Below are 25,549 nucleotides of genomic sequence, written 5' to 3'. Positions count from 1 at the left end.
ACGACAGGATTCGGAGAGAGGAATAAACACGATGAGACAAGAACGGGACAAAAAACTACGCCGAGCAGGACAGTCCGTCGGGCCGCGCCCCAAGTGTCACGGAGGAGGCCCGTGCGGACGGACAGGACGACAGCGTGCTGCAAAGAACACGGACACGCCACGGCGTGGGGGCCGCCCCTCAGAGCCTTCCACTGCCCACGTTCGGCCCCCGAATTTGTCCTCTGATGGTGTCACCACCCGTCCGTCTCTGTCCAGGGGCAGCCCAAGCTCCTTCCGCTGCTTCCGGCATCAACGACGCCACCCCGCGTCCCTTCCCTGGGGTGGCTGGAGGAGCGGCCCCTCGGGCCGACTCGGGGTGACCTCGAGCTCCTGGGGTCACCCGGGCCCCCTCCCCTGTGGAGGCATCACCGCCGTCAACTACCAGCAGGAGGCGGCACTCACCGTCGATTTTCGGGGAGGGATTTCCTGTATTTTTTACAAGCCTCGCGCAGCCGTCAGCGGCTGTACCTCGGACCTTAATCACACCCCGAAATAAAGCCAAACCACCAGAGGCCGCTCCCCGCAACGTTCCAATCTCCCGACCCGCCCCAACCGCTCGGATCAGACAAGCCCAAGGGCGCTGGACCCCGCAGCCTCGCCCTCCCTGGTGACCCAGGTGGAAAAAAACCTCGCTCTTGGGGGGGGGGGGGGAGGGGAATGGGTAAAACTACCATCCCCGTCGGAAGTCGCAGGGGACCTGAGACCTAGGACCCCTGACGCGTGCAGGGTGCAGTGTGTGGACGCGGTAGGGGCACAGGTCACGTGTACTTGGGTGTGGTGTGTACGCATGTGTAGGCCTCCGGTACGGAACGTGGACGCGGACGTTGGGCATGTGTTTGCGTCTGCGCAGGGTCCGCGTGCTGTGCGCGCGAATCCGGATATGTGCACGCACACCCCAAGCCGCCTCGGCTTCTGCTCCTTGGGACGACACAGGCGAGACACGCCCGGGCCCCGCCGCCCGGCCAGACGCGGCCCAGCGCCCTGCCTGCCTCCCTGACCGAGGAAAACGCTCGAAGGACTTGGGCGGCCGCCGCAAAGAGCCCCTAACGTCACGTGGTCGAGCGCGCCTGGGGAGACGTTTCAAAAATACCCTCTTTCTCCAACCCACAAACGGGTTCTGCTGAATGCGGCATTCGTGATGTCGCGCTTTTACGTTTCCTCTGTTGGGGTGGGGGTGGGGGTGGGGGTGGGGGGCGGGGATGGCTCCATCTTTAATTTTTAAACTTCAAGCAAAACTAGGTGGAGCGGTTGTGGGCCCGTCCGACAAGCACCTCAAAGAGCCGGGATGGCGGGGCGGGAAGACGCATCTTTCCTGAAACCGACCCTCCCCTGAGCGTGGCTGGAAACGCATTTTTCCAATGAGGCTGATTTCCTTAAGAGGGAAAACCCGCCTCTGGATCTCGGCCTCTGTTCTCAAGATCGGGGCCCGCAACTGCGCCTGCACGCGGGCTCTAGCCGAGGCAAGCGGCCAGTACACTCACCTGCGCTTACGCGCCAGCTGGTCTGGATCCCGGTCCGGCCCCCCCCCCCCCCCCCCCTCCCCTGAAGCCCCATCCCGAGGACTCGGTGCTCAGCCCCCAGGTTCCGAGCGGAATCCGGAATCGGAACCCCGTGCCGGCAGGGGTTCCACGGGGAGAAATGCCATCGGGAGCGCTTCCCGCGGGGCAACCCGGTTCCACTGACCTCGTGGCGCCGGGAGGATGGGGGGTGGGCTCCCCGGGCCCCAGCGCAGCTTGTCGAAGGACAGTGGCGCCAGTGACCCCGTCCACCGGGCACAGCCAGCTGAGCGCGCGGAAAAGCATGCGGGCGCCGCGGCTCGGTTACCTGTAGACATGCTCTCCCCGGGGGCCACGCCATCCAGCACGGGGTGCTCCGTGGACTGCGGACTCGGGGCCGGCAGGCTGACCGTGGGAGGCTGAGGGGGCGGCAGCGTGGGTCTCTGTCGGGGCTTGGGGGTGGGCCGAGACTTGGCCGCGGCGCTCGTGAAGCCGGAGGGGGAGGCCAGGGCAGGGGCCGCGGCGGCCGGGGAGAGCTGGCCGGAGGCCAGGGAGTACCCCTGAGGGTAACTCAGTCCGTAGGGCGAGGGGGTGCTCGGGGGCGTGGGGGACAGGCTGAGCGGGGACGGCTGGCCGGCAGGCTGGTCAGCCACGGCCCCCGGCTGGCCGAAGGGGACCTTGGGCGGGATGGGTGCCAGCTTCTTGGAAACTGGAAGAGAAAACGCAAGAACACACACGCGCGAGGCTGTGACGCGTGCCCGTTGTCGGCCCAGCCTCGCCACCCCCTGCCCCACGCTCCCCCCGCCCTCGCCACCCTGCGCGCAGCCGGTACAGCTTTTAGAGATCACCCAGAACCGCAAGCTTTCGTGCCTTCCCATCTGCGCTAGTCTCTCCTCCTCCGCCCTGGATCCCCGCCGTGACGCACACGCGGCCCCAGCCAAGGCCGAGAGCGCGCTGCCCACGCACGGCCGGTGGCCGGCTCCCCAGCGTCCTCTCGTGGCTTCCGAGAGGTGACAGGTGTCCAAAGTGCACTGGGAAGGGGGAGTCTGCGACACGGGGTCCGACAAGGACGATCAGAGCTCACTTGGAGACACGGGGGACCCTGGAGCTGGGCAGGGGGCCGGGGGCGAGCGTCTGGGGACTTTTGGCTGAACCTGCCCACTGGCTCCTGGCTCCTGGCAGAGCGACCGATGCCCCGGGTCCTCCGGCCGCAGAAGCCCAGCGTCTCTCTCGCCTTCTCTGTCCTTTCCCGGTCCTTCCTCGGAACCCTGTCTACTCGCCTCCGACGTGGTTTTCTCTCGAGAATTGTACCCTCTGGGCAAAGACCACCCAGGCATACTGCCCCAACCCCTCTTTTTCTTTACTTGACCCTGCTATGGGATGGCAGATCCTTTACAAATTACAGATGAACCAGTAAGAAGGACAAAATCCAGCACTTGGATGATCCCGCTGCTGTGCAGACGTTTTGAGAAAGCGATCACTAACTAACGTGGCAGAACCAGGTGAGGGCTGCGGGGGGCAGCGCTGATTCCAGAAGAAACTGCCTTTTAGATGCTCCAGGAGGCACCGAGGACTCTTCTCCCTACCCCCCGCTTCCCACCCCCCCACCTTGGAACCAAATCTATTCTAATGCGCTCCCCGGGCTCCGCCGGGGTGCGGAGTGGACAGGGACGGTCTCACCAACCTGGGGTCAGGTCCCTACCTCGTCTTACCCACTGCAGTTTATTTCAACCTCCTCCACACAACGGGCAGGGCAGTCTATCCCGCACAGGGTTGTAGTGGTTACACAGCATCATTCATGGAGAGCAGCAACCAGGACCCGTAACAAAACCACTGCTCAGCCGGACAGCCCCCGCGAGGACAGCCGGGGCTCGCGACAGCGGAGTGGCTGCTGCTGGACCGACTCGGGGTGGGCGGCGAGCGGAGACCCTAGGCACCGAGGCTCGAACACAAGCTGGGGGGAGGGGAGTGCCAGGTGACGGCACCATGTCTGTGATGACACTGACCACTCCTTGGTGGCGACGGGACTGGGCCATGACATAAAGCTGGAGGCACGGTGTGAAAAGACGAAGGGGGCTTAAAAACACACAAAAAAGCTTGGGGCGCCGGGGTGGCTCAGTGGGTTGAGTGTCTGACTCTTGGTTTCGGCTCAGGTCACAATCTCACGGTTCGTGAGTTCAAAGCCCCACGTCGTGCTCTGTGCTGACAACACAGAGCCTGCTTGGGATTCTCTCTCCCTCTTTCTCTGTCCCTCCCCTGCTCATACTCCGTCTCTCTCTCAAAAATAAACAAACTTCAAACACATTTTTTAAAAAATTAAAAAAAAAAACAACAAAAAAGGTTAGGACAAGTACACATTCCGTGCTGCTCCCCATTTATGACATGTCCCCACAGAGCAGCTCATTAGCTTCCGGAAAGTCATTCCAGAGAGAATAACGGGGCCTTTTACAGTACGCTCCACGGAAGATTCTGGGTTGGGCGGCTCATGGGTCCACCTTCCCAAACAGAAACACGGAAGGTCAGGACTTCTGTGGAAACAGTCCCGATTCCCTCGGGAACCTTCCAGAAACAATCTGTGGAACCTTCCAGAAACGATCCCAGGGGTAGGCAGTTGTGCGCCAGTGTCTCTGGGCTCCTGCCGAAGATGCCACATAGCATCTTAAATGATGGCGGTAGGGCCCGGAAGGGTCCTTGAAGACCCGTGCCATCCTGGGCAATGACGTCTACACAGAGGTCTTAGTGTACGAGAACCGACGCCCCGGGTACACTGTTCAAATGAGTCGGAGAAGGAATAAATACGAAGTGGGCCCTCTCAGAGCTGGTTAACTTCCAAAAGCTCTCACGCCCGGCCCAGGGACGTCTCGCTAAGTCCGCGGTTTCTCAATATCCACGCCCGCCGAGGGACACGAGCGTCCAGGCAGTGTCCCAGGCCCGAGACCCACGCGAAGGGTGGCGGTGACGTACCTTTCCGAAGAGTGTGAGGGCTCTGGTCTGGGGGCGGCTGGCTGGGGCTGGCGCCTGGCGGGGCCCCTGGCTGGGTCCCCGTACAGGGCGTCCCCTGGCTGGAGCCTGGACTTCCTTTCTGCCCAGATCCAGGAGAAAGCTCCTTGCTTTTCGAAGCGCTGGAAAAGAAGCACACAGGATAAGAAAGCCCCTGAACTCGGGCAGGTGCAGCGTCTGCCTGTGGGTCGCAGTCCCGCGTGCTCCTCCGGGCCAGCTCCGGTCTGCCCCACGCCCTTCATAATGCTTTCAGAGATACTCCTGGAGGCCACTGTCCCTTCCTGGGCTCTGGGGGCCCGGGTGCTGCTCCCATCTCCACATCCGTGGCCCCCACTGCCAGCCCCCTCTCCACGCCTGTGCCCTCTGTCCACCGGGAGGCCATGAGCATCCCCACTCTATCCTGTGATCGACACGGGGGTTCTTGGACACCCTGACATGGGAACACCTAGCTGCTCTTGGTGTTTCTGTGTCCACGGCACAGCAGGGCCAAGAGGGCTTCCTTGGGTCACTGTGTGACATGGGGGCTCCCTGCGGGGCCTTGTGGCCGTGGCTCTCCACTGATTTCCCTGACCTCCACCACAGCCCCAAGCCGAGTAGGGCTTCTGGAACCCATCCTGGGGACGAGCGAGTCCCAGCAGGTGGGAGGGCTAACACAGTCCTCGGCTGTGCTTCCAAATGTGGCCAGCTCAAGTCCCAGGCCCCCCGGCTTAGGCGGCGTAAGGGCCAATGGCAGTGAGGGCCTCTGACGTCCCCTGAATTGACAAAGGGACACCTGGGTCACCGTGTCCCAAAGGGGATTCATCCTTCACTGCTGGCTTTCCGCCAGGCATGGTCCTAAGCATCAAGTGCATGTTAAGAGACACCCTACTCCACGCCACAGAATAGGGACAGCAGATATACGGCCAGCTCATCACTCCGCCCCATCCCCCACTACGCCCTCCAAGACAGACATTCCTAGTTGATCTCCAGATGTCCCCTCTGCTGGGGTTCCCCACGCGGTGCTCCAGGAGACCCTGGCAAACCAGGGTTTAAGCTACCTGCCAGCCGTACAGGAAACCGCCTGGACTCTGATGCCCCCGGGGAGGGTGTGGGGATGGGAACCTCAGTCCTTCACCCTGGCCACCTCTTCCCCACGACGAGACAGAGCCTAAATCTATCTAGAGGCCCCAACTATGAGAGCTACAGATGTGGCACCCCTTCCCACCGGGGTTCGGTGAGAAGGGCTGGGAGGCAGGGGCCGGGCCTGGGAGAGCAAACGCCAACGTACAACCGGTTTTCCCCACGTGAAGGAGTGAAGGGAGCACCACGTCCAAGGCCGTGGTAAACTCTCCCCCTTCTCGGGGGGGAGTTTCAAACCACACGTGGGTAAGTCCCCTCTCCGCCCCCCAAAAAAGCCATTTCATCCAGAGGGTCTGGAAGGGCGACTCCTTTCTCTGTGCTGTTAACAAAAACAATGAAACCCTCGAGCGCCCTTGGCTCACTCGGGTGAGGCGAGACTCTCTCTTTTCTTCTTCCTCAGACCGAACGTCACCAGACACCCAGGTATTCAGGCCAAGTATCTATCCATCCTTCCTTCCACCTCTACCGCCGTTAAAACAGTAAAAGAAAACACAAAAGCAGCAAAGAATCTGCTTCTGGTGGGATTCCAGACTCTTCTTCCTTACGATTGGTAAGACACCTGCCCATGGAGTGTAGGGACCAAGCAGCTCACACGTCTTTGCCCCGCCCAGCTGATGCACCCCCCCCCCCCGCCCCGAAACAAGTCTTTACCTACTTACTAGCCTTGCTGGCTTCTCTCCAGCACAGGTGCAGCTGACCCAGTGGGGAGAGGTGGGGTGTAAGCTGGTTACTAGGGGCGCTACATGGAGAAGGCACAGGGAAGGGCCCGCTCAAGGACACGTTAGTTCTGGGGACACAGGACTCAGCGAGCTGGGGCGCAAAGGGGGCGGGAAGCAGAGTCTGGGGTCAGAGTTAATGCCAAGCAGATGAGCGGGAGGCCGAAGCTGAGCCTGGCTGGAGAGAGCCGCCAGGCCTGGAGGTTTGGGGGGGGGGGGTGTGCTGGGGAGGGGGGTGCACGGAGAGGCTCGAGCAAGCCAGAGGGAGGAGGGAAGGGCCTGACATCCTGGGGAGGCAGCTGCGGGGGGGGGGGGGTGGTGCGTAACAGGAATCTGGCAACTGGAGGCAACATCATCTGAGCTGCAAATGTCCACAACACAGAAAAAAACAAAAACAAAAACACCAGTGCAACACCCGTCTGTACTGGAAAGAATCCACGTGGGGGAGAGAAGAAGAGAGGTAGGAGACAAACAGAAACGCTGGTGCCCAAAGGAAAGCGACAGCGGGTTACCCCGAGAGAAAGGGGCGGTACGATGTATGGCTGTAGAGAGAGGAGAACGGCCTCTTGGTTACTCTGATCCAGCGGGTAATGTCCCCTGCCCGTGAGCGACTCTCAAGGCCACCCCTCTGTGACATTCCGGGACATCTTCAGAGGCTGGGGGAATCCACCTTTGAGGGGCATTTGCTAGAAATGTTGTTTCTACACCAAACGGCGTTTAGCACCAAGTGTTGGTTCAGGCTCAGTTGGTTAAGTGCCCGACTCTCGGTTTCAGCTTGGGTCATGATCTCGTGGTTCGTGGGTTTGAGCCCCACATCGGGCTCCATGCTGATAGTGCAGAGCCTACTTAGGATTCTTTTTCCCTCTCTGCTCCTCCCCTGGTTGCTCTCTCTCTCTCCCTCTCTCAAAACAAATAAAATGAAACAAAATGAAATACAATAAAATAGAGTAAAATAAAATAAAATAAAATAAAATAAAATAAAATAAAATAAATAAAAGTTTGGCTTCCCGAAGTCTCCGACAAATTTTTTCCAGCAGCAGCAGCCATGGGGGAACGCTGTGTCCCCTAACAGAACGCAGAGGCATCTGATTTTTCCCAGAACACATGGACACACCCAGCAAAGCAGTCTTGTGCCATTCCCACTTCTAGGATACCCCTTTCAAGGAAGGGCCAGATGAGGAAGGGCCAAAGTCTCTCTCCCCTGTGACCCCGGAGTGGCCGTCGCTGGGACGGGTCTGCCTGACGAGCACCGATCACACGTTTCCTCCTTGGATGGACACAGTCCTCCATAAATGCTCACTGCACTGGCGGCGCCCTGAGCTGGTCTGCTTTCTCCCCCCCTGGAAAGAGCGGAAGCTCCACCCGGCAGCAGGCTGCACGGGCCACCAGGCCCAGGGAGGCCACCTGACTTCCTCTCCAACTTCCCCGATCTGCGCCCAGGAAACTAGGCAGTGAGAACGGCGCAGAGGAGAGAAAGGGAGAAATCCTGAAACTCCGTATTTCGAAACCGGAAGTATTTACAGCCCAGGAAGCAAGCGGACAGGAGAGCGGGAAGCTTCGGTCTCTCACGGATTTTAAGAGCTGCCACCTTAGCCGGCTGCTGGCGGAGGGAGTGGGGGAGGGGGAGGGAGTGCTATTCTCGGGAAGCCTGGGCTCGGTCTGAAAATCCGCGGAGCCGGGAATCAGCAGGTGCCGGCGTGACGCGCGAAGCCAAACACGAAGGCTCAGGCACGGGGAAAGTGACAGCAGCCGGAGGGCCCCCCAGAGCAGGTGCAGCGACCCCCGCCCCGCGCAGGCGCGCAGCCAGCCCGGCCCCCCACCCCCCCCCCCCTCCCCCGGCTTACCTGGTGCGCTCCACCCCGGGCTGGAGCCCCAAGCCCGACGGCGAAAGCGAGGGGGCCGCCACCGCCGCCGCCACCGCGGGGCCGTCCGGGGGCTGCTCCGGGAGTGGCGAAGGCAGAGGCGCGGCAGCCAGCTCGGCGGGCGGCGCGGGGGGCTGCATGGTGGGCGGGGCGCAGGACGCCTTCCTGCCGGCCGAGGAGCCTCTTCGGGCCACCCAGGACGTGTCCATGACCCGCACGCCCATGCTGGCGAGGGACACAAAGACAGCCGCTTAGCCGCGCGTGACGGGGGTGGGGCTCCCTCCCCCGCGCGGCGGACACATTCAAGCACGTCCGCCGGGAGAACAGCAGCGAAGCCTTAGCGACCCTCCTGGGCGCCCCGGGGAAGCGAGGCCGGGCCGCCGCCGCGCCCCCTGCCGGAGGCTCCGGGGTCCCCCAGCCGCGCGCACCAGCGGCCCCCGGCGCTTCCACCCTCTGCCAAAGCCAGCTGGCCTTAGATCTGCGTGTGGACTCCAAAGCTGTCCCCCAGAGCAGAATGCAGCCTCTCTGGGGGGCACTCGCTCCCCCCACCCCCCCACGAGTGAGAGATGGAGATGAGAAGGGCAGGGAGCAGCATCGCACTAGAACATGGCACTGACCAGCAGGACACATCTAAACGTCCGTCCTTCCTTTTGTCACTTGGGGTCTAGAGCACAGGCCCGAGTCCGGACTCCCGCACTGGCCCCAGGACCCTGGCCCGGCTGCAACCCCTACAGGCCCCAGCCGCTCGTCTCTGCCGCAGGGAAGGGGCTGATCGTGCCTATTGGTCACTCCGGGTTCGGATTCGCTTTTAACCACCGAGCCACAGCTTCCATTAAAGCCGGCCAAGCACCCAAACACGGCACATTCACCCTCTCGCGGAGCTCACTAAGGCATGGCTTGCTTTGTTTTCAGAGATTGAACGTGACCTCATGGCTACCCGCGAATACCGTACCTTTGGATTTTCCTAAGGCTGCAGGGACAGAAACATACAGATATTAGTGTCAAAAAAACTATGCCTTCCTTTGGACACACAGGTTGCCGGGGTCGGGGTCTGAGAGTGGGGCCTTTACGGTGCTGTGAAATGGTTTCAATTGACTTGCCCTCTCTCGTTCGAGCGACTCTTCTGATTGGGCCAAGGTTGTATCCTACCAAGGTCACAGGTGAATAGAGAATCTGGAGGGCTGATATCGGTGTGGGTAGGAGTGCGGGTTGTGGGGAGAGGGTGTCATAAGGGAGAAGAAAGAAATCAGTGGAAATTGCCATCTGCCGGCTTCCAAGTTACATGATTTAGAAGGCTATTCATTCTGGGGCGCCTGGGTGGCTCAGTCGGTTAAGCGTCTGACTCTTGATTTTGGCTCAGGTCATGATCTCACTGTTCGTGAGTCGAGCCTCCATTGGGCTCTGCGCAGACAGCTCGGAGCCTGCTTGGGATTCTCTCTCTTCCTCTCTCTCTGCCCCTCCCCCACTCACGCTTTCTCTCTCCCCAAATAAACGTTAAAAGAAAAAAAAGTTTTAGAAGGCTGTAAGTTCTTTCCGTCGCCCTAGGAGGTAACTGGTACCATGGTGTGAAGTCAAGACTTTCGCCGTCTAAGCCAAGACCTGATTATTTCCAGTACCAGGGAGACGCAAACATTTGTGCGACGAGAAAACCTTCCAGCCTCCGTGTCTGCCGTGTATCTGCACAGTGGGGTGTGGGTATGGGGGTGATCTCGTGCTTACTCTGACCCACCCCGGTCAGAAGCACAGACCTATTACCGTGAATTCTGTCCACCCCGAAAGGGCTTTTAGACATGAGCACCAACATCAAACAAACAAACAAACAAAAGGCTCAAGTTCCTAGACTGGTTGCTGCAGGTAGGATTTAGGTTCCTTGAAGGAAACGTGCCTCAGGATGGAGCAGGGTCAGTAAAAGCAGAGCACACACGAGGATGGGGACAGCTTCCTGACACTCGTCCCTCCATGAGATCCCCGGAGGTCTTTTCGCGTCCCGTGTCATGGTTACTATTTCTCATCTCCCGTGGAGGGCACCTGGGGGATTAGGGGGCTGGATGCCTGGGTCTCTTTCCAGGACCTACTAGCTTTCAAGCCATATTGGGTCTGAGGAACCCCCCCCCCCAATAAATAAGCACCTTCTCCAGGAGCTCCAGAATCGCTCCTGGAGGCCACTCGAAACTCTAGGACAAGGTCCAGCTGCATACCCTGGTGTTTAAAGGGGACTGCAGGGGAGAATCATTAGGCTCCAGAAATTATCAGGATGAAAAGGGCAAAAGGCTTAGTCTCAGCAGAGGAAGGGAAATGACAGGGCTTAGCTGTGGTGGTAGGTGAGGGTGACACACAGGCAGGATGGTTGCCACAGTGACCAACGGGGGGGGGGGGGGGCCTAAGGATGTCCGTCTGTCCATCTCACCCCGTCTTCTTTACCCAGTGCTCTTTTACTTAGAAGGATCTTTCCAGGGGCCCGTGGGTGGCTCAGTTAAATGGATGACTTCGGCTCAAGTCACGATCTCAAGGTTTGTGGGTTCGAGTCCCGCGTCGAGCTGTCAGCAACAGAGCCCAGAGCCTGCTTCGAATTCTGTCTCCCTCTCTCTCTCTGCCCCTCCCCTGCTCATGCTCTGTCTCTCTCTCAAAAACAAACATTAAAAAAAAAAAAGGATCTTTCCAATTTAGGGGAGGGGGGTGCAGCAGGGCGGGGCATGGGCTTCAGGATCAGGGCTCCTGGGGGATGCCTTCTATTTCCAGGGGCATCTTCCCGCATCGGCAACCTCCGATACCAGGCTCCCTGGTGATCTGGTTTACCAAGTGCAACGGGCTTTAGGGTCTGAATCCCAGCTTTTCTCATTACCGTGTGATATGGGTTGAGTTACTTAACGTGTCACGTCCTCTGCTCAAATGGGAGTGATAATGACCCTCCCCCCTCCTCCTCAGGGTCGTCAAGAACAAGCAGGACAGTGTGTACAAACCACGGAGCAGCTACTAAGAAACCAACTAGCGGTAGCCTTGACAATGATGATGCTCTGTCCTTGCAGGTGCCAAGTACAGCCTTTTCTTTCTTAATCTTCACAGAGAATGAAGTAAAGACAGTGAATCCGGCCAGGAGGAGATGGAGATACCATGAAGACCCCATCTGGGTCACGTCACCCGAGTCCACAGGATCTGCCATGAGATCGTTTCCCCCTCCTAACAAAACACCAAAGATCAGGGTGGGGGGGTTCTCTGGTAGGCGTAAGAGGAACAAACAAGGAATACAGTCCCTTTCCCCCAGGCTCTGGAGTCTTCCAGGGACCTGGTGAGGTGGGCCCGTGTGGGCATCAGAGGGCGGGATGCTGAAAGCCTCCTTGGATGACTGTAGGCATCAGGAATAGAAAAATAAAGAGGGGATCCTCACCTCCCTAAGTCTTACTGCCTAGCCCGGGTCGTCAGGGCAGGAAAGAAGGGAAGAAGAGGAGTCGTCTTGGCTGAAGGGTTCTTTGGGAAGCAAAACCTGTGACGGGCAGCAGGGGACCCGGGCAGAAATGGCCACAACACTCCGCCCCACAGAGGCCTTCCACGTCCCGGGCGGGGGGCTGCGGGGGACGTCCGGCAACCTTCCTCGGTCCTCGGCCAGTCCATTTTGGCTTTAGTGCATTTTCTCTTGCGGAACCAGCCCGAATGCCCACAGCGGGTGGAGCCAAAAAACCATTTCAGGTGTTCTCAGTGAGACGGAACACCATCCACCCAGTGAGTGGAAAGGAAGGGGTTGGTCAGAGTACCTCATGGACGGAGAAGCGTACCCAGGCACGTCGCTATCTTAAAAACGGCACGACGTCACTCAAAATTCCAGTCTGTGTGCTAAAAGCAGCTAACGCTGACCATGTACGGAGGACTGCTCTAAACACTTCATAAGCCAAATTTTATTTAATGCTCAAGGCAACTCTCAGGTGGGTGCCTACTATCATTGCGTATCAAGAAACTGAGGCAGTCAGAGATTAGGTGACCTCCCAAGGTCACGGGACCAGAATCTGAACTTGGAGAGAGTCTGACCCCAAAGCTCACATGCCGCATGTTCAGAGTATGTAAGGCTTCTTCTTCTCCCACAAGGTGGGTGGACGGAGAGAATGGAAAGGTCAGACCTATAAATGTCTCCTTGGTGCAGGAAAGGAAGTGATGTTCTTGTTTGAAAGCCTGTAACCTGGTAGGCCATGCAGGGAAAGCCTAAGAGCCAGAATCTTAAAAATGAAGAGACAAAGGACTGCCTCCGTGGGGGGAGGGAAGGAAACAACCCAAGTCTGAAAGATGGAAAATCCAGCTGCAAGGACACGTCTACAGGGGTGCCTGGGGGGCTCAGTCGGTTGAGCGTCCGACTCCAGCTTGGGCCATGATCTCACAGTTTGTGGGTTCAAGCCCCATGTCGGGCTCTGTGTCGACAGCTCAGAGCCTGGAGCCTGCTTCCGATTCTGGGTCTCTCTCTCTCTCTCTCTCTCTCTCTGCCCTTCCCCTGCTCATGCTCTCTCAAAAATAAACATTAAAAAAAAGTAAAAAAAAAAAAAAAAAAAAAAAAGAATAGGTAGATCGTCACGGGTTAGCTGTTGCTTTTTGCTTTTTTCTCCTCTGCAGGACAGCTAGCTGCCACGCAGCTCCTGAATCCCCGGTCAGGGACAATCCTAGCCGGAGGTATTAACTAATATATGTCTTTGAAGTATTTTAAGTCTATAGAGATCTGGAAGGTTTTGATTTTTGTTCTAAAGATCAGTTGCATTGGGCAAAAGCCGGCCAAGGGAGAGGAGACAAGAAATGCATCTGTCATCAGACAGGAGGCCCTGGGGAATCTGGGTGGCTCTCCAGGCATCCACGGAAGACTTTCAAGTTCAAGGAATGTTTAAGATACACTTGGGGGCCAGGAAGCAGTGGCAGGGGCCTTGGGGGTCACCACATGGTGAGTGACAGGAAACCTAAAAATCCAAAGACTTACCCTTGCCTACACGCACCTGGGAAGGCCAGACTCGGGTAATTTCCAGTCCCTCCAAGGATGATCCCTTTTTTAAATACCTAACAACAAAGTTTTGTAACCTCCCCCAGTACAAATAAAGGCTGGAGTCATCTGGCCACATTTCTCGGCCCGGGCCTGGGCCAAGAATTTACCTCTCCAAGGTCCATTTGGCCAGTACAAATCCAAAATAGGAGTCAACTTTCCCACTGATACCCAGGATGACTAGGTGAGCTCGTCTGCATTAGGGTTCAGGTTCTATCGGAAATAAAATGAACGCACCAGACAGACATCCATGACACGTCTTTTGGGGTCGCTGCCTTCGCTGTTCATCCTCCCCTTCAGGGTCTATAGAACACCTGATAGCCGCAATTACAGAAGCAAGGCCCTTGGACCACTAGCTCTGATTATCACGCGACCGCCGACTTCGATTTAATGAATTTGGGAAACAAAGCACGCCACAGCGCCCTCAGGAAGATCTGTGACACGTGACAGACTCTAAGAGGTCACACGCTAAACCAACTGGTCTCCGTGTGTTGAATCATGTGTTTTAGGAGTCCGTCAGACCCCAGACTCCCAAGCCAATACGACCAACAGCGGAACCAGTATTCCAGAAAGCACCATTCACATTGCTCTTGGACCTCCTCAATTCAAGACGCCTATCCTGAGCTGGACATCTCGAGGAAGGTCCAGGCAGGTGGGACAAGACCCATCAGAGAGTGGCTGTCACACACAGGCTAAGGATGTGTCGCACACCAAGCTGAGCTCTAAAGGAGATCATGAGCTCTGGTGGAAAGATCCTCGTAGATTTGTGGGCTGCTGATAGAACACCTCTGACGACCAGACCGCCGTGGGACAAGTGAAATGGCGACAGGCACGTCAGGTTTTAAGACTTGAGAGAGGAGCCACGTGTTGGTCTTCTGAGTCGGAAGAGCCAACGCCACTGGGATTTCTGGGGACAGACTGCTGTCCCGCTGGGACCCAAGAGGCTAGAACTGAGCAGAGGCAGCGGGACAGATGTGCCACCGGCAGGGTTAAGTGAGGAGAGCGTGAGCCAGAGCCAGAAGGCAGTTAACAGACAGCAGGGAACCCGGTGTGTACGGAATGGGTCGTGTTGGTACCGGTGAGGTCTCTCAAGTATATAACAGGCAGTGGGCTGGGAGCGGAGGCAGAGGGGAGTACAAAGGGGGAGGACCACAGCCATCAGGTAAGCGAGCAGGGAGGCTCCGCTGTTGACGTCACTTCTCTTCCTGCCTCTGGCCTATCCACGGGCCTCTCGACCGTCCCAGGTGAGTTTGTGCAGACTCTGCCGATGCATGCATCTGACAAATGCTCAGGGCTCCTGGGTCCCTCCTGACTAATGGGCAAGAGAGTGTAGACACCTTGGCCAACTCTTTAGGCAGGAGGGTTCACATAAACTATCTGATAGGACCAGGGCGCATGGGTGGCTCAGTCGGTTAAGCATCCAACTTTGGCTCTGGTCACGATCTCATGGTTCGTGAGTTCGAGCCACGCGTCAGGGCTCTGTGCTCACAGCATGGAGCCTGCTTGGGATTCTCTCGCTCTCCTTCTCTCTCTCTCTCTCTCTCTCTGTCCCTCCCCCTCTTGTGCTCTCTCTTAAAATAAATAAACTTAAAAAAAATTTTTTTTCAATTGTATCATTGCCAAGTTCTTTATTCAGAATGGCAAGATCTTTCTGTGATTCAGTGGTTCTCAGCCCTAGATGCATGTTAGAATCAGCCAGGACACCTTTAAAAAACCATCAATGCCTGAATCCCAGCCCAGGCCAATTAAATCATCCTAGAGGAATGGGGCTGGGGCCTCAGAACAGCAGTATTCTTTTTTTAAAGCACGTTTTATCTTTTATTGCGTAAGAAGCCACCCTCGAAACAAACCAGCTTATTTATCTGGGTCTCAAATCCACACCTTTGGCAGAGTTTGGCAGGTACGGCTTGTATTTTCTACACGGCACTAGCCGAGATGGTCTGGCTTGGCGAGGACAACTCCCGAGACGATTCCCTTACTGGGCACTGGCTGTCAGCTCAGTGCTCAGCTGGGGATGAAGGTGGGGTGGGGGGGGCGGGTTTCACTTCTCTCCAGTGAGAAGAGTGGAGAGCTCTTGGGCTCCAAGAGTGGCTGCTTGGACTCCCACACGGCGAGCTACTTGGGTTCCAAGAGCGAGTGCTTGGTAGACCCAGGCACAATCAATAGGGCTCTTTCTGACCCTGTTGAAGTGCTGGTAGATCTCTTCCACCACATTCTGTTAGTTAAGTCATGGACGCCAAATCACTGCCAAAGGGAGCGTGGCTAGATTTCAACCCCCAGTGGGAGAACCAAGCACCTGCCGCCATTTTCACCATGACACGCCCGGCACGCATTTGCGGCGAAGGGAGGTGTTAGGGCCCTGTGGCTGCTGTAACAAGTACCACAAAGCTGGGAAATGACAGACATCCACTCTTTCGTAGTTCTGGAGGCCAGGAGGCCAGGATCCGTAGGAATGGGCCGAAGCCAAGGTGTCAGCAGGACTGTGCTCCCTCCAGAGGCTCCAGGACAGAGGCTACATCTTGGCTTTTCCAGTATTTGGTGGCATACACTTCTTAGCACGTGGCCACATCTTTAGATCTCTCTCTGCTCCATTTCTGCATTTTGCCTTCTCCGTGTGCCTATGTCAAATCTCCTTCCGCATTTTAGGACACACGTGATTGCACTGAGGGCCCGCCCTGATAATCCAGAGTGATCCCCTTAGTTCAAGGTCCTCATTTTAATCACATCTGCAAAGACGCTTTTCCCAATTATTTACAGGTTCCGTGGTTCAGGACCTGCTATCTTTCGGTGGGGGGGGGGGGGGTCATTATTCTGCCAACCAGAACAATGAAAAAAGGCTGATGTGAGCTTGTAAATCTGCCTCCAGGCCTTACTAAAGACACTCTGTTTTCTAAGTCATCCTGAATCAGAGGCATCAGGACCAAAGCCTGGAGCTGGGATGGGAGTGAACCACCTTGAATAATGTCTGGGACAAGAGAGCCATCAGCCAGAAACACACTGCTGGCACTGAAGGGGAACTCACCATTTCTTCTAAGTATTGGCCAGTTTTTCCTTTTCTTTTCTTTCTCTCTTTCTTTTTCTTTCTTCCTTTTCTTTTCTTTCTCTTTTTCTTTCTTTCTTTCCTTCCTTCCTCTTTCCCTTTCTTTCTTTTCTTCTCTTTGTCTTTCTTTCCTTCCTTCTTCTTTCTTTCCTTCCTTTTTCTTTCCTTCTTTCCTTTCTTTCCTTCCTTCCTCTCTTTCTTTCTTTCTTTCTTTCTTTCTTTCTTTCTTTCTTTCCTTCCTTCCTTCCTTCCTTCCTTCCTTCCTTTCAGTAATGGCATTATTGACATACAATTGGTGGTTTTGTTTTTTAACTTCAGCAAAACGCTTTGACAAAATGAGCTTTAATTTATCACTGTTTCAAGGGGTAGTTTGGAGACTTTAAAATGTGTCTCATAGATTTGGGGTGCCTGGGTGGCTCCGTTGGTTAAGCGTCCGACTCTTGATTTTAGCTCAGGTCATGATCTCACAGTTTGTGAGCTTGAGCCCCGTGTCAGGCTCTGCACTGACAGCAAAAAGCCTGCTTGGGATTCTCTTTGTCCCTCCCCTGCTCGTGTACTTTCTCTCTCAAAATAAATGAACATTAAAATAAATGAAAGAAAATAAGTGTCTCATAGATTTTAGGAGCTCAGAAATGGGATGAACGTAGAGAATTCCCCTGCTATTACTAAAACAACACAGGGACTCAACTGATGTAAATTCCTTTCTTCTCCCTCAGAACATTTACTCACAACCTTGGGGTTCTAGTTCTGTTAAAGCCAGTTAAGATCTGATCATCTGTAAGCCCACTGAACCTTAAAACACCTGTGCCAGTATCCCATTACCCTAAGCTGGGAAGCCCTCTGCTTAATTTAATGTTTAATACAATTTTTTAAAATATTTATTTTGAGAGAAAGAGAGCACAAGCAGGGGGAGGGGCAGATTGCGGGGGAGACACAGAATGCGAAACAGGTTCCAGGCTCTGAGCTGTCAGCACAGAGCCCAATGTGAGGCTCAAACCCACGAACTGCGAGATCATGACCTGAGCTGAAGTCGGATGCTTAACCGACTGAGCCACCCAGGCGCCCCAATACAAATTTTACAATTCATAAATGTATCCGTTTAGGGTGCCAAGAGTAATTCGCATAGCGCATCCCGAATACCCTAAAAGTAGACGGTGCCAGTTTCTGGCTTTCAGTCAGAATTGTAGGCAGAAGGGGCATTTCATTTACAAAGTTCTCAAATGCCAGAATGTCATCAGAGATGAGGCAGTGGCTTAAAATATCATCATTCGAGGGGCACCTGGGTGGCTCAGTCGGTTAAGCACCAGACTTCGGCTCAGCTCGTGATCTCACTGTTCATGAGTTCGAGCCCCGCATCAGGCTCTGTGCTGGCAGCTCAGAGCCTGGAGCCTGCTTCAGATTCTGTGTCTCCCTCTCTCTCTGCCCCTCCCCTGCTTGCACTCTGTCTCTCACTCTCAAAAAAAAAAAAACCATGAAAAATAAATAAATAAAATATCATTCAAGCTTCTGCAACTTCCTGTGTATTTTGGGGGCCGGTGGACTTTGGCCCAAGATTCCATAGTGGTAACTCTCCCATGGATGGCATCTGGATTGCTTTTCATGGGTGCCTGGAACCAGACAGGGTCTGGCAGGGAGGACAGAGCTGCACAACTCTGATGGAGAAACACTAGGACCCAAGGAGTTCTCCAGAACCCAGCCAGGTCCAGAATTCACCCTCCAGGGTATATCCCCTCGGCTCAACGAACTTCACAAAGGAACAGTGGCTTCGCCTGAGATTAAAAACAAAATCTGAGGGGCGCCTGGGTGGCTTGGTCGGTTTAAGCGTCCGATTTCGGCTCAGGTCATGATCTCACCGTTCGTGAGTTCGAGCCCCGCGTCGGGCTCTGTGCTGACAGCTCAGAGCCTGGGGCCTGCTTTGGATTCTGTGTCTCCCTCTCTCTCTGCCCCTCCCATGTTCACGCTCTGTCTCTCTCTGTCTCAAAAATAAATAAAAACGTTAAAAAAAAATTAAAAAAAAAAACACCAAAATCTGAGGCACCTGCTAATATGCACTTGTCTGTCTCTTCTCTCTCTGACTTTCTCTTACAATGCAAAGATCAGATTCTAAGTACACTCTTTTTTTTTTTTTTTTTTTTTTTTTATAGATTTAAGGAATTTCTCCTACTCCCTGCAGCATCTAAGAATTCCCAGTCTTTCTTTCCCCCTTCGCTGGAGAACAACCAACCACACAGAGTAGGTAATCAAGACACAAGACACAATGCACAGCAAGAGTCTGGTGGGTAAGGAGGTAAGCAGGGATCCTGGCCCCTTCTGAGCATGCCTCTGTCAATCCCACGACACAGGTCTAGGTCCCCGCTCTGAAAACAAGAGGGGCGCGTGGTAAGACGCATGCACCCCTACAGTTCCTGGTTTCCAACCTTCCCTCTGCAGCCCTTCAGGCCAGATGCCTTTCAAGCAAGCGGGCCTTTCTGGCTGCCTCGTGACCTGTCGGGGAGACGGAAGCTGTGACTGCTACGCTTCTGTCATCTGAATTTCTGTCATTCCCATCCAACGTTTTACACTCCTGGTCCGGCTCAAAGGAGCAGTTGCTGCCTTTGATTTCATGGCGGCAATTTTCCGTTCTTAACCGAAGTTTACTTGACTGACTCCCTGGACCAACGATGCAACCCAATCCTTCTCTGAGACATATTTTCGCGGAGGCCCCCGGCTTGCGGCCGTGCGCGGTCCTCGCGGTCGTGGCTGACGCTCACCGCGAATCAGCCGTGCTTGTCAGAAAACACGTTTATGCCCCTTTTATTTGCTTTGGGGATCCTAGGAGGCAGTTGCACGTTATGGAAACTGATTTCACAGCAGCGTGGAGGGGGTCATTCCTATGCAAGTGAAGCGGAAGGCATTGATGAGTCTCCCCCGGGGACTGTGGCATCAGGAGGTATAGGTGTCCATCATAAGAGACGGGAAAAAGTCTTAGAAACTGACAGGTGACACACAGATTGCGTCAGGTTGTAGGTTTTACTCTCGGTCTTAAAGAGACTGAGGCTGGAAACGTAAAAGCGTGCGTTCAAGGCGCTGCTCGTGCAGGAACGTTGATGGACAATGCAGGTGAGCAGAGCCATCGTCAACGAGGAACCGTTTAGGATTTGAGAACTGACGTACTCTGATAAATTTGGAGTCAAAATATAAAGCGTGTTCCCATCTTTTAATTCCCCTTGCTGGCCGACTTTTTTTCCTTCTTTTGATGATAACTAATGAGTATCGATCACAACCCTCATTTCAGAAGGTTGCACTTACCTTTGCCCCTAAAGCCAGGGAAGCGAGCCAAGGGACCCAATCTAAACAGCACAGAGGAAAACCTCAAGCAGGAGGCAACAGCTTGATTGCTACAAATCCCCTAAATTGCTGCCAGAGAGGGCGTCCTGCCTGGCAATCCGGTTCCATGTTACCTCTCGGCCCCTCCCGGCTCCAACCCCCAATGCTGAGAAAGGCACACTAAGTCATACCCATCCTTTTTGTAAAACTCCAGCATCATATTATCTGTGGCGACGCTGAGGGGCCGGCGGATCTGCTCAGGCTGGCGACGGTCAGTGGGGTCCATGTCTGGGGAGGGCATTGAGCTATAGTTGGCGTTGTGGTTCACGTGTACCGGACTCCCATAATTCCCTGTGATGTTGAACTCTATCTCTGTGGGGAAGAAAGAAATAGGTGTACGTGATCTATGGGTCTGTCACACCCTTCCTGGGCAGGAGAGATAGGAGCAGAGATGGGCTCTCATTTACACCTCACCCCTAGAAAACTTTGTCCCGCGGTTCAATGTTAGGTCACCTGTTGATATGAATTCATCTTAACATAATTCATCACATCAGCAGGTGCACACAACTGCTCACCTCTCACATTAATATGATGGGCACTTAATAAAGCAATTTCTATTTGTGATTTAAAAAACAACATGGGGTGCCTGGGTAGCTCAGTCAGTTAAGCATCTGACTTTGGCTCAGGTCATGAGCTCACGGTTCATGAGTTCAAGCCCTGCCTCGGGCTCTGTGCTGATGGCTCAGAGCCTGGAGCCTGCTTCGGATTCTGTGTCTTATTCTCACTCTGCCCCTCCCTTGTTTGTGTTCTCTCTGTCTCTCAAAAATATATAAGTGTAAAAAAAGATTAAAAAAAAAAAAAAACCCAAACTTAAACAAGGAACAGTTGGGGTACTTTCTGAAAAAGACAAAATCATCCATTTCAAACCTCATGGTTAAAAGTGAAACACCAGAGCAGTCTTAATTAAATCATGAAAAAGGACAATGCCTACAATCACCACTGTTACTTAACGTTGTTGGAGAAGCTGGCCAATGGAATAAGTCAAGAAAATGAAATGAGAGGAAAGATCGTTATTTTTAGTGATGATGATGTCTTTCTGGAAAACCAAAGAGAAAAAATTAGGAAGGACTGGAAGCAGAGATTTCACTAAGGTCACTAAGGTGGTGTTGGTGATCAAGTGACATCAGAAATATCCCAAAGTTCCCTCGCCATTTCCTATCTGCAACAGAAATGAATCCACTCATCCACAACCTTATAGTGTTATGCCTTAGACTCCTATTCCCTTCTTTCTTTATGCCGATTTCCCACCCTCACTCAACTTGATGTCATTGACAGAACTCTTAGGACATGAGCAGTTAAGAACCTTCATGGTCAAAACACACAAAACCAAGTCAACACCATCAAACTTCTTCGATGTTGATCATCTGAGTGATTACTGCTGATGGACAGAGCACAGAATTATTAACATTCTATCCTCACAGGAGGTAAACAGTTTACTGTAGCATAGCCAAAAGCACATCCTTAATGTTTACTAACCACAGGGTACAGTGCTCTTTTTTTTTCTTTTGAAAACAGTGAAATTAGTACAACTGCTCTCTCCCGAAAGCTGTTACCTTCAGAGTTATCCCCTTCTGCTATGCTGCTTTTTGAACATTTATGAAGCATCATCCAAGGGAGCCACCTCTACAGCCTAATTTTGAACCGGATCCAAAAAAGAACCTGATTGCCTTTGAGCCTCACCTTTACATTTTGAGGGCAACTCAAAGGACACACAAAAGGAGTAACAAAAAGATGGCACCCAGGGGATCGCCGAGCCCTGGATAAAAATTCATGCGCATCTCAGATCTATGCGGCATCTATAAAAGCAGGCGATCTCGCTTTCCTTTCTGCTCCAGCATTTCATAATTCATAGATGTAAAGACACCACGGTGTGGATGTGAGACCAGTAAAATCCACAGACACGGTTAGTGCAGGCAATGGACAGCAATTGTCACTTAGCCAAGGATTAGACAGTAAGACACTGACGTGACTGTCCACACCCTACTTGAGTATGTGTGTGTGTGTGTGTGTGTGTGCGCGCGCGCGTTTGTGCAGGAAGATTGATAACAAACACTTTTGGTTTCAAAAGTTTCGAGGGGCGCCTAGGTGGCTCAGTCGGTTGAGCGTCTGACGTTTGATTTTGGCTCAGGTTGTGACCTCACGGTTGGTGAATCTGAGGCCCACGTCGGGCTCTGTGCTGACGGTGTGGAGCCTGCTTGGGATTCCGTGTCTCTCTCTACCCCCTCCCCTGCTCACTACCTCTCTCACAAAATAATTAAAAATAAACTTAAGAATAAAGTCTTGCATCCACAGTAACACTGGTTCTTCCCCACCCCCACACCTCAATGCCGCCACATACCTCCAGGGAAGAACCAGTCTGCATGCTGGATGATGGGTTCGACAATCCCGACAATCTGCAGTGAAACCGTGGTCATCATCTCCGTGATGTTCCTGCCAGCGCAGAGCAGAGGGGGGGCAGGGCTGGGTCACCGGCTGGGGCGGGGAGGCACGTCTGGCCCCACAGCCCAGGGCCGGAAGCCTGCAGACCTAGGTCTAAGGGTAGGCTTTCTCTCTGCAAGGGCACTTGACCTTTCTGAGCCTCTCCTTCCCTTCCTCAGAAAGGGGTAACCACAAAAGGCCTCCTTACAGGAGACACATCAATGGATAATATACATAAAACTGTCTGCTTTCCAACTCTGTTCTCCTTTAGGAGACGGCCCTCTATCCCCCGGTTCCAGATGCTGGGGATGCACGCTCTTCGGAGACAGTCAGGAAGGCCTGGAACAGCTTGCCTGGCCTGGGGCTGACTCAGATTAGCTCAAAGACCCTCACCGCAGACCCGTAGCTCTGAGACCATCATGGAGAAGGAGCTACAGAATTCTGGGTCTCCTCCTGAGTCTGAAACCTGAGCAGGCCAAGAGAGAAATAGAACTTGGCAAATAAATGAGGCCGATGATATGCTGGGGGCCCCGGTCGTGCCCTCTGCCACCCGCCCCATGCCTTACCCTTTCGCGTGTTCTGCCCTATACTCACCCTTCTGCTTGCGGCCACAGCAAGTTGGGGCCTAACACAATTGCCATGTTGCTGGGAGTCATCTTGTTCACATCTTGATATTCTGATAGCTTGGATAAAAATTTGATCAAGTATCTGAAAGGGAGTCACAAGGGCCAGGTTGAACCAGGGCTCAGCCCCAGCCGTGTTCCCCCAGCACAGGGCAGACACTTCTCTCCCCCACAGCCCATCTTACCGACAGCCAGATCATACACCCCGCCTTATAATGAAGACACATCATGGAAGAGGACACGAGAATACTTTACAGACAGACAGACTCACATACCAGGACGCGGCTACCTGTCAACATCTACATCACCTAACCCTGGCCAGAGAAATTCCCCATCTTTCCTTTTGACTCTGTTATCTAGTGACCTAAAGTCCCTCTTGTTCTTCAAACCTCAGTCGCCTGCCACCCTCCCCGTGTGCAGAGGTGAGAAGCAAAGTGTCCAGGTGTCACCGGCAGGGACCTCCACATGCTAGGGGTGGGATTAACCTCAGGGGGGCTTTCAGAGCTAATGGAAAAAGAAATTAAACATAGGGGCGCCTGGGTGGCTCAGCTGGTTGAACGTCCGACTTCAGCTCAGGTCACGATCTCACGGTTGGCGGGTTCGAGCCCTGCCTCAGGCTCTGTGCTGATGGCTCAGAGCCCGGAGCCTGCTTCGGATTCTGTGTCTCCCTCTCTCTGCCCCTCCCCTGCTCATGCTCTGTCTCAAAATAAATAAAAAACATTAAAAAAAATTAAAAAAAAAAAGAAGTTAAACACAGAGCTAGCACACGAGCCAGGCACTCACTCCTAGAGATGTACCCAAGAGAACTACACCCACACATACGCATTTGTGCACAGGTGTGCACAGTATTAAGTCAGCTAAGAACTGGAGACCACCCAAATGTCCAGCAAGGGAGGACCAGATGAATGAAACGTGGTCTGTCCGTACAACGGAATACTATTCACCCACGAAAAGGAACAGAATACCGACACACGCTACCACATGGATGAACCTTGAGGACACGATGCTCGTGAAAAAGGCCAGACACGAAAGACCGCATGTTGTGCATGTTGTGTAAGCCCACCTAGAGGAAGTTCCCAGAGAGGTACCTCCGCAGAGACAGAGAAGGCAGATAAGCGTTTGCCGGGGGCTGGGTTGGGGGAGATGGGGAGTGGCTGCTAATGGGAACAGTGGCTGCTAATGGCGGCGAATGAGATGGTCTAAAAACTAGGGGTGATAGTTGTGGGACTCTACAAACACACCAACAACCACGACACTGTACCCACCAAGAGGACACAACGGTATAGGACTTCTATCTCAAGGAACTATTGAAGGAGCCATACATTAGATCGCTCTTGGGATTTTTTTGTTAATGTTTACTTACTTATTTTGAGAGAGAGAGAGAGAGAGAGAGAGAGAGAGAGAGAGAGAGAGAGAGAAGGAAGGAAGGAGGGAGGGAGGGCAGGCACATGTGAGCAGGGGAGGGGCAGAGAGAGAGAGGGAGAGAGAGAATCCCAAGCAGGCTCTGTGCTGTCAGTGTTGAGCCCAACATGGGGCTCGATCCCACGAACTGTGAGATCATGAGCTGAGCCAAAATCAAGAGTCGGACGCTCAACCGAGCCACCCAGGCGCCCCGTGCTTCTTGTAAAATATACATAAAAAATTACCACCTTGATCATTTTCAAGTGTTAAGTACTTTTGCACTGGGAAGCGACCATCACCACCATCCTCCAGATCTTTTGCGGCTTCCAGAATAGAAACTCTGTCCCCATTGAACGCTAACGTCCCGGCTCCTGTCCCCCTCCCCCAGGCCCTGGCAAACACCCCTTTGCTTTCTGTCCCCGTGAACGTGATGGCTCCAGGTACCACATACATGTGGAATCACACAGTATCGGTCCTTTTGCGTCTGGCTTCTTTCATTTAGCACGAGGTTCTCAAGGTTTATCCATGTAGTAGCACGTGTCAGAATCCCCTTCCTAAAAAGGCTGAATATTGCATTACATGTATATTCTGTTTCTGTTACCCATCGACGGACACTTGGGCTGATTTCACCTCTTGGCTATTACGGATAACGCTGTCACGAACATTAGTGTGCGAGCAACGAGTCCCAGCTTTCGAATAATCCATCGGGCACATACAGATATACCCAGACGTGGAACTGTTGGATCGTATGGTAACTCTATGTTTAATTTTTTTAAGGGTCCGCCACACCGTCGGCTCTTGGGATTTTTAACAGGAAGGCGGAAATACTCAGGCAGATGGAGACAGGCACTGACGCTGAAAATCTGCATCTGGGGAAGCACTGAGGAGAGGTGACAGGGCCAGGAGAAGTTGCTGGCAAGCCAAAGGGATAAGGAAGCAGAGAGTGTGAAGGTGCAGAAAAGATCCGCAGAGCGGCGGGAAGTGAAATCGAGGCGAAGCAACAGTGAGAGACGTGTGGAAAATAGCTAAGTGCCAGATCACCAGAGGACGTTCTCCGGTCTCCATCTCCGTGCAGACCAGTTCAAGGACACGTCTGCCAACCAGCTCCACGTTTGGTCAGCTTCCCACAGGTGCACCTGAACACCTACCTTTGCGAAAAACCCACAAGATCTTTTTTTTTAATTAAAACATTATTTTTAATATAATTTATTGTCAAATTGGCTAACATACAGTGTATAAAGTGTGCTCTTGGCTTTTTTTTTTAATGTTTATTTATTTTTGAGAGAGAGAGAGAGAGAGAGAGAGAGAGCGCGCGCGCGGGAGGGGCAGAGAGAGAGAGAGAGAGGGAGACACAGAATCTGAAGCAGGCTCCAGGCTCTGAGCTGTCAGCACAGAGCCTGATGGGGGGCTCGAACCCACAAACTGTGAGATCACAACCTGAGCCGAAGTTGGACGCTCAAC

At 53.9% G+C, this 25,549-nt stretch overlaps 1 protein-coding gene across 3 annotated transcripts in view; it reads right to left on the bottom strand.

Annotated features, from left to right (window-relative positions):
* Nucleotides 1-25,549, bottom strand: part of ARHGAP44 (Rho GTPase activating protein 44) — a 181,162-nt gene that overhangs the window by 3,380 nt on the left and 152,233 nt on the right. For 2 of the 3 annotated variants that reach the window (XM_042965729.1, XM_042965728.1), the window contains exons 14-19: nucleotides 22,659-22,772; nucleotides 21,985-22,076; nucleotides 19,778-19,958; nucleotides 8,215-8,457; nucleotides 4,500-4,657; nucleotides 1,864-2,244 (exon numbers count right to left, since the gene is read on the bottom strand). In XM_042965729.1, coding sequence (XP_042821663.1) covers nucleotides 1,864-2,244; nucleotides 4,500-4,657; nucleotides 8,215-8,457; nucleotides 19,778-19,958; nucleotides 21,985-22,076; nucleotides 22,659-22,772 — 1,169 coding nt within the window. The remainder of the gene's footprint in view (nucleotides 1-1,863; nucleotides 2,245-4,499; nucleotides 4,658-8,214; nucleotides 8,458-19,777; nucleotides 19,959-21,984; nucleotides 22,077-22,658; nucleotides 22,773-25,549) is intronic. The other variant, XM_042965730.1, reaches the window with a different exon arrangement.

This window comes from Panthera tigris, chromosome E1 (genome assembly GCF_018350195.1).
Source record: "Panthera tigris isolate Pti1 chromosome E1, P.tigris_Pti1_mat1.1, whole genome shotgun sequence".
In the NCBI taxonomy this organism is placed as follows: domain Eukaryota; kingdom Metazoa; phylum Chordata; class Mammalia; order Carnivora; family Felidae; genus Panthera; species Panthera tigris.
Note: the sequence above shows the minus strand (reverse complement) of the source record. Positions and strands in the feature narration are given on the sequence as shown.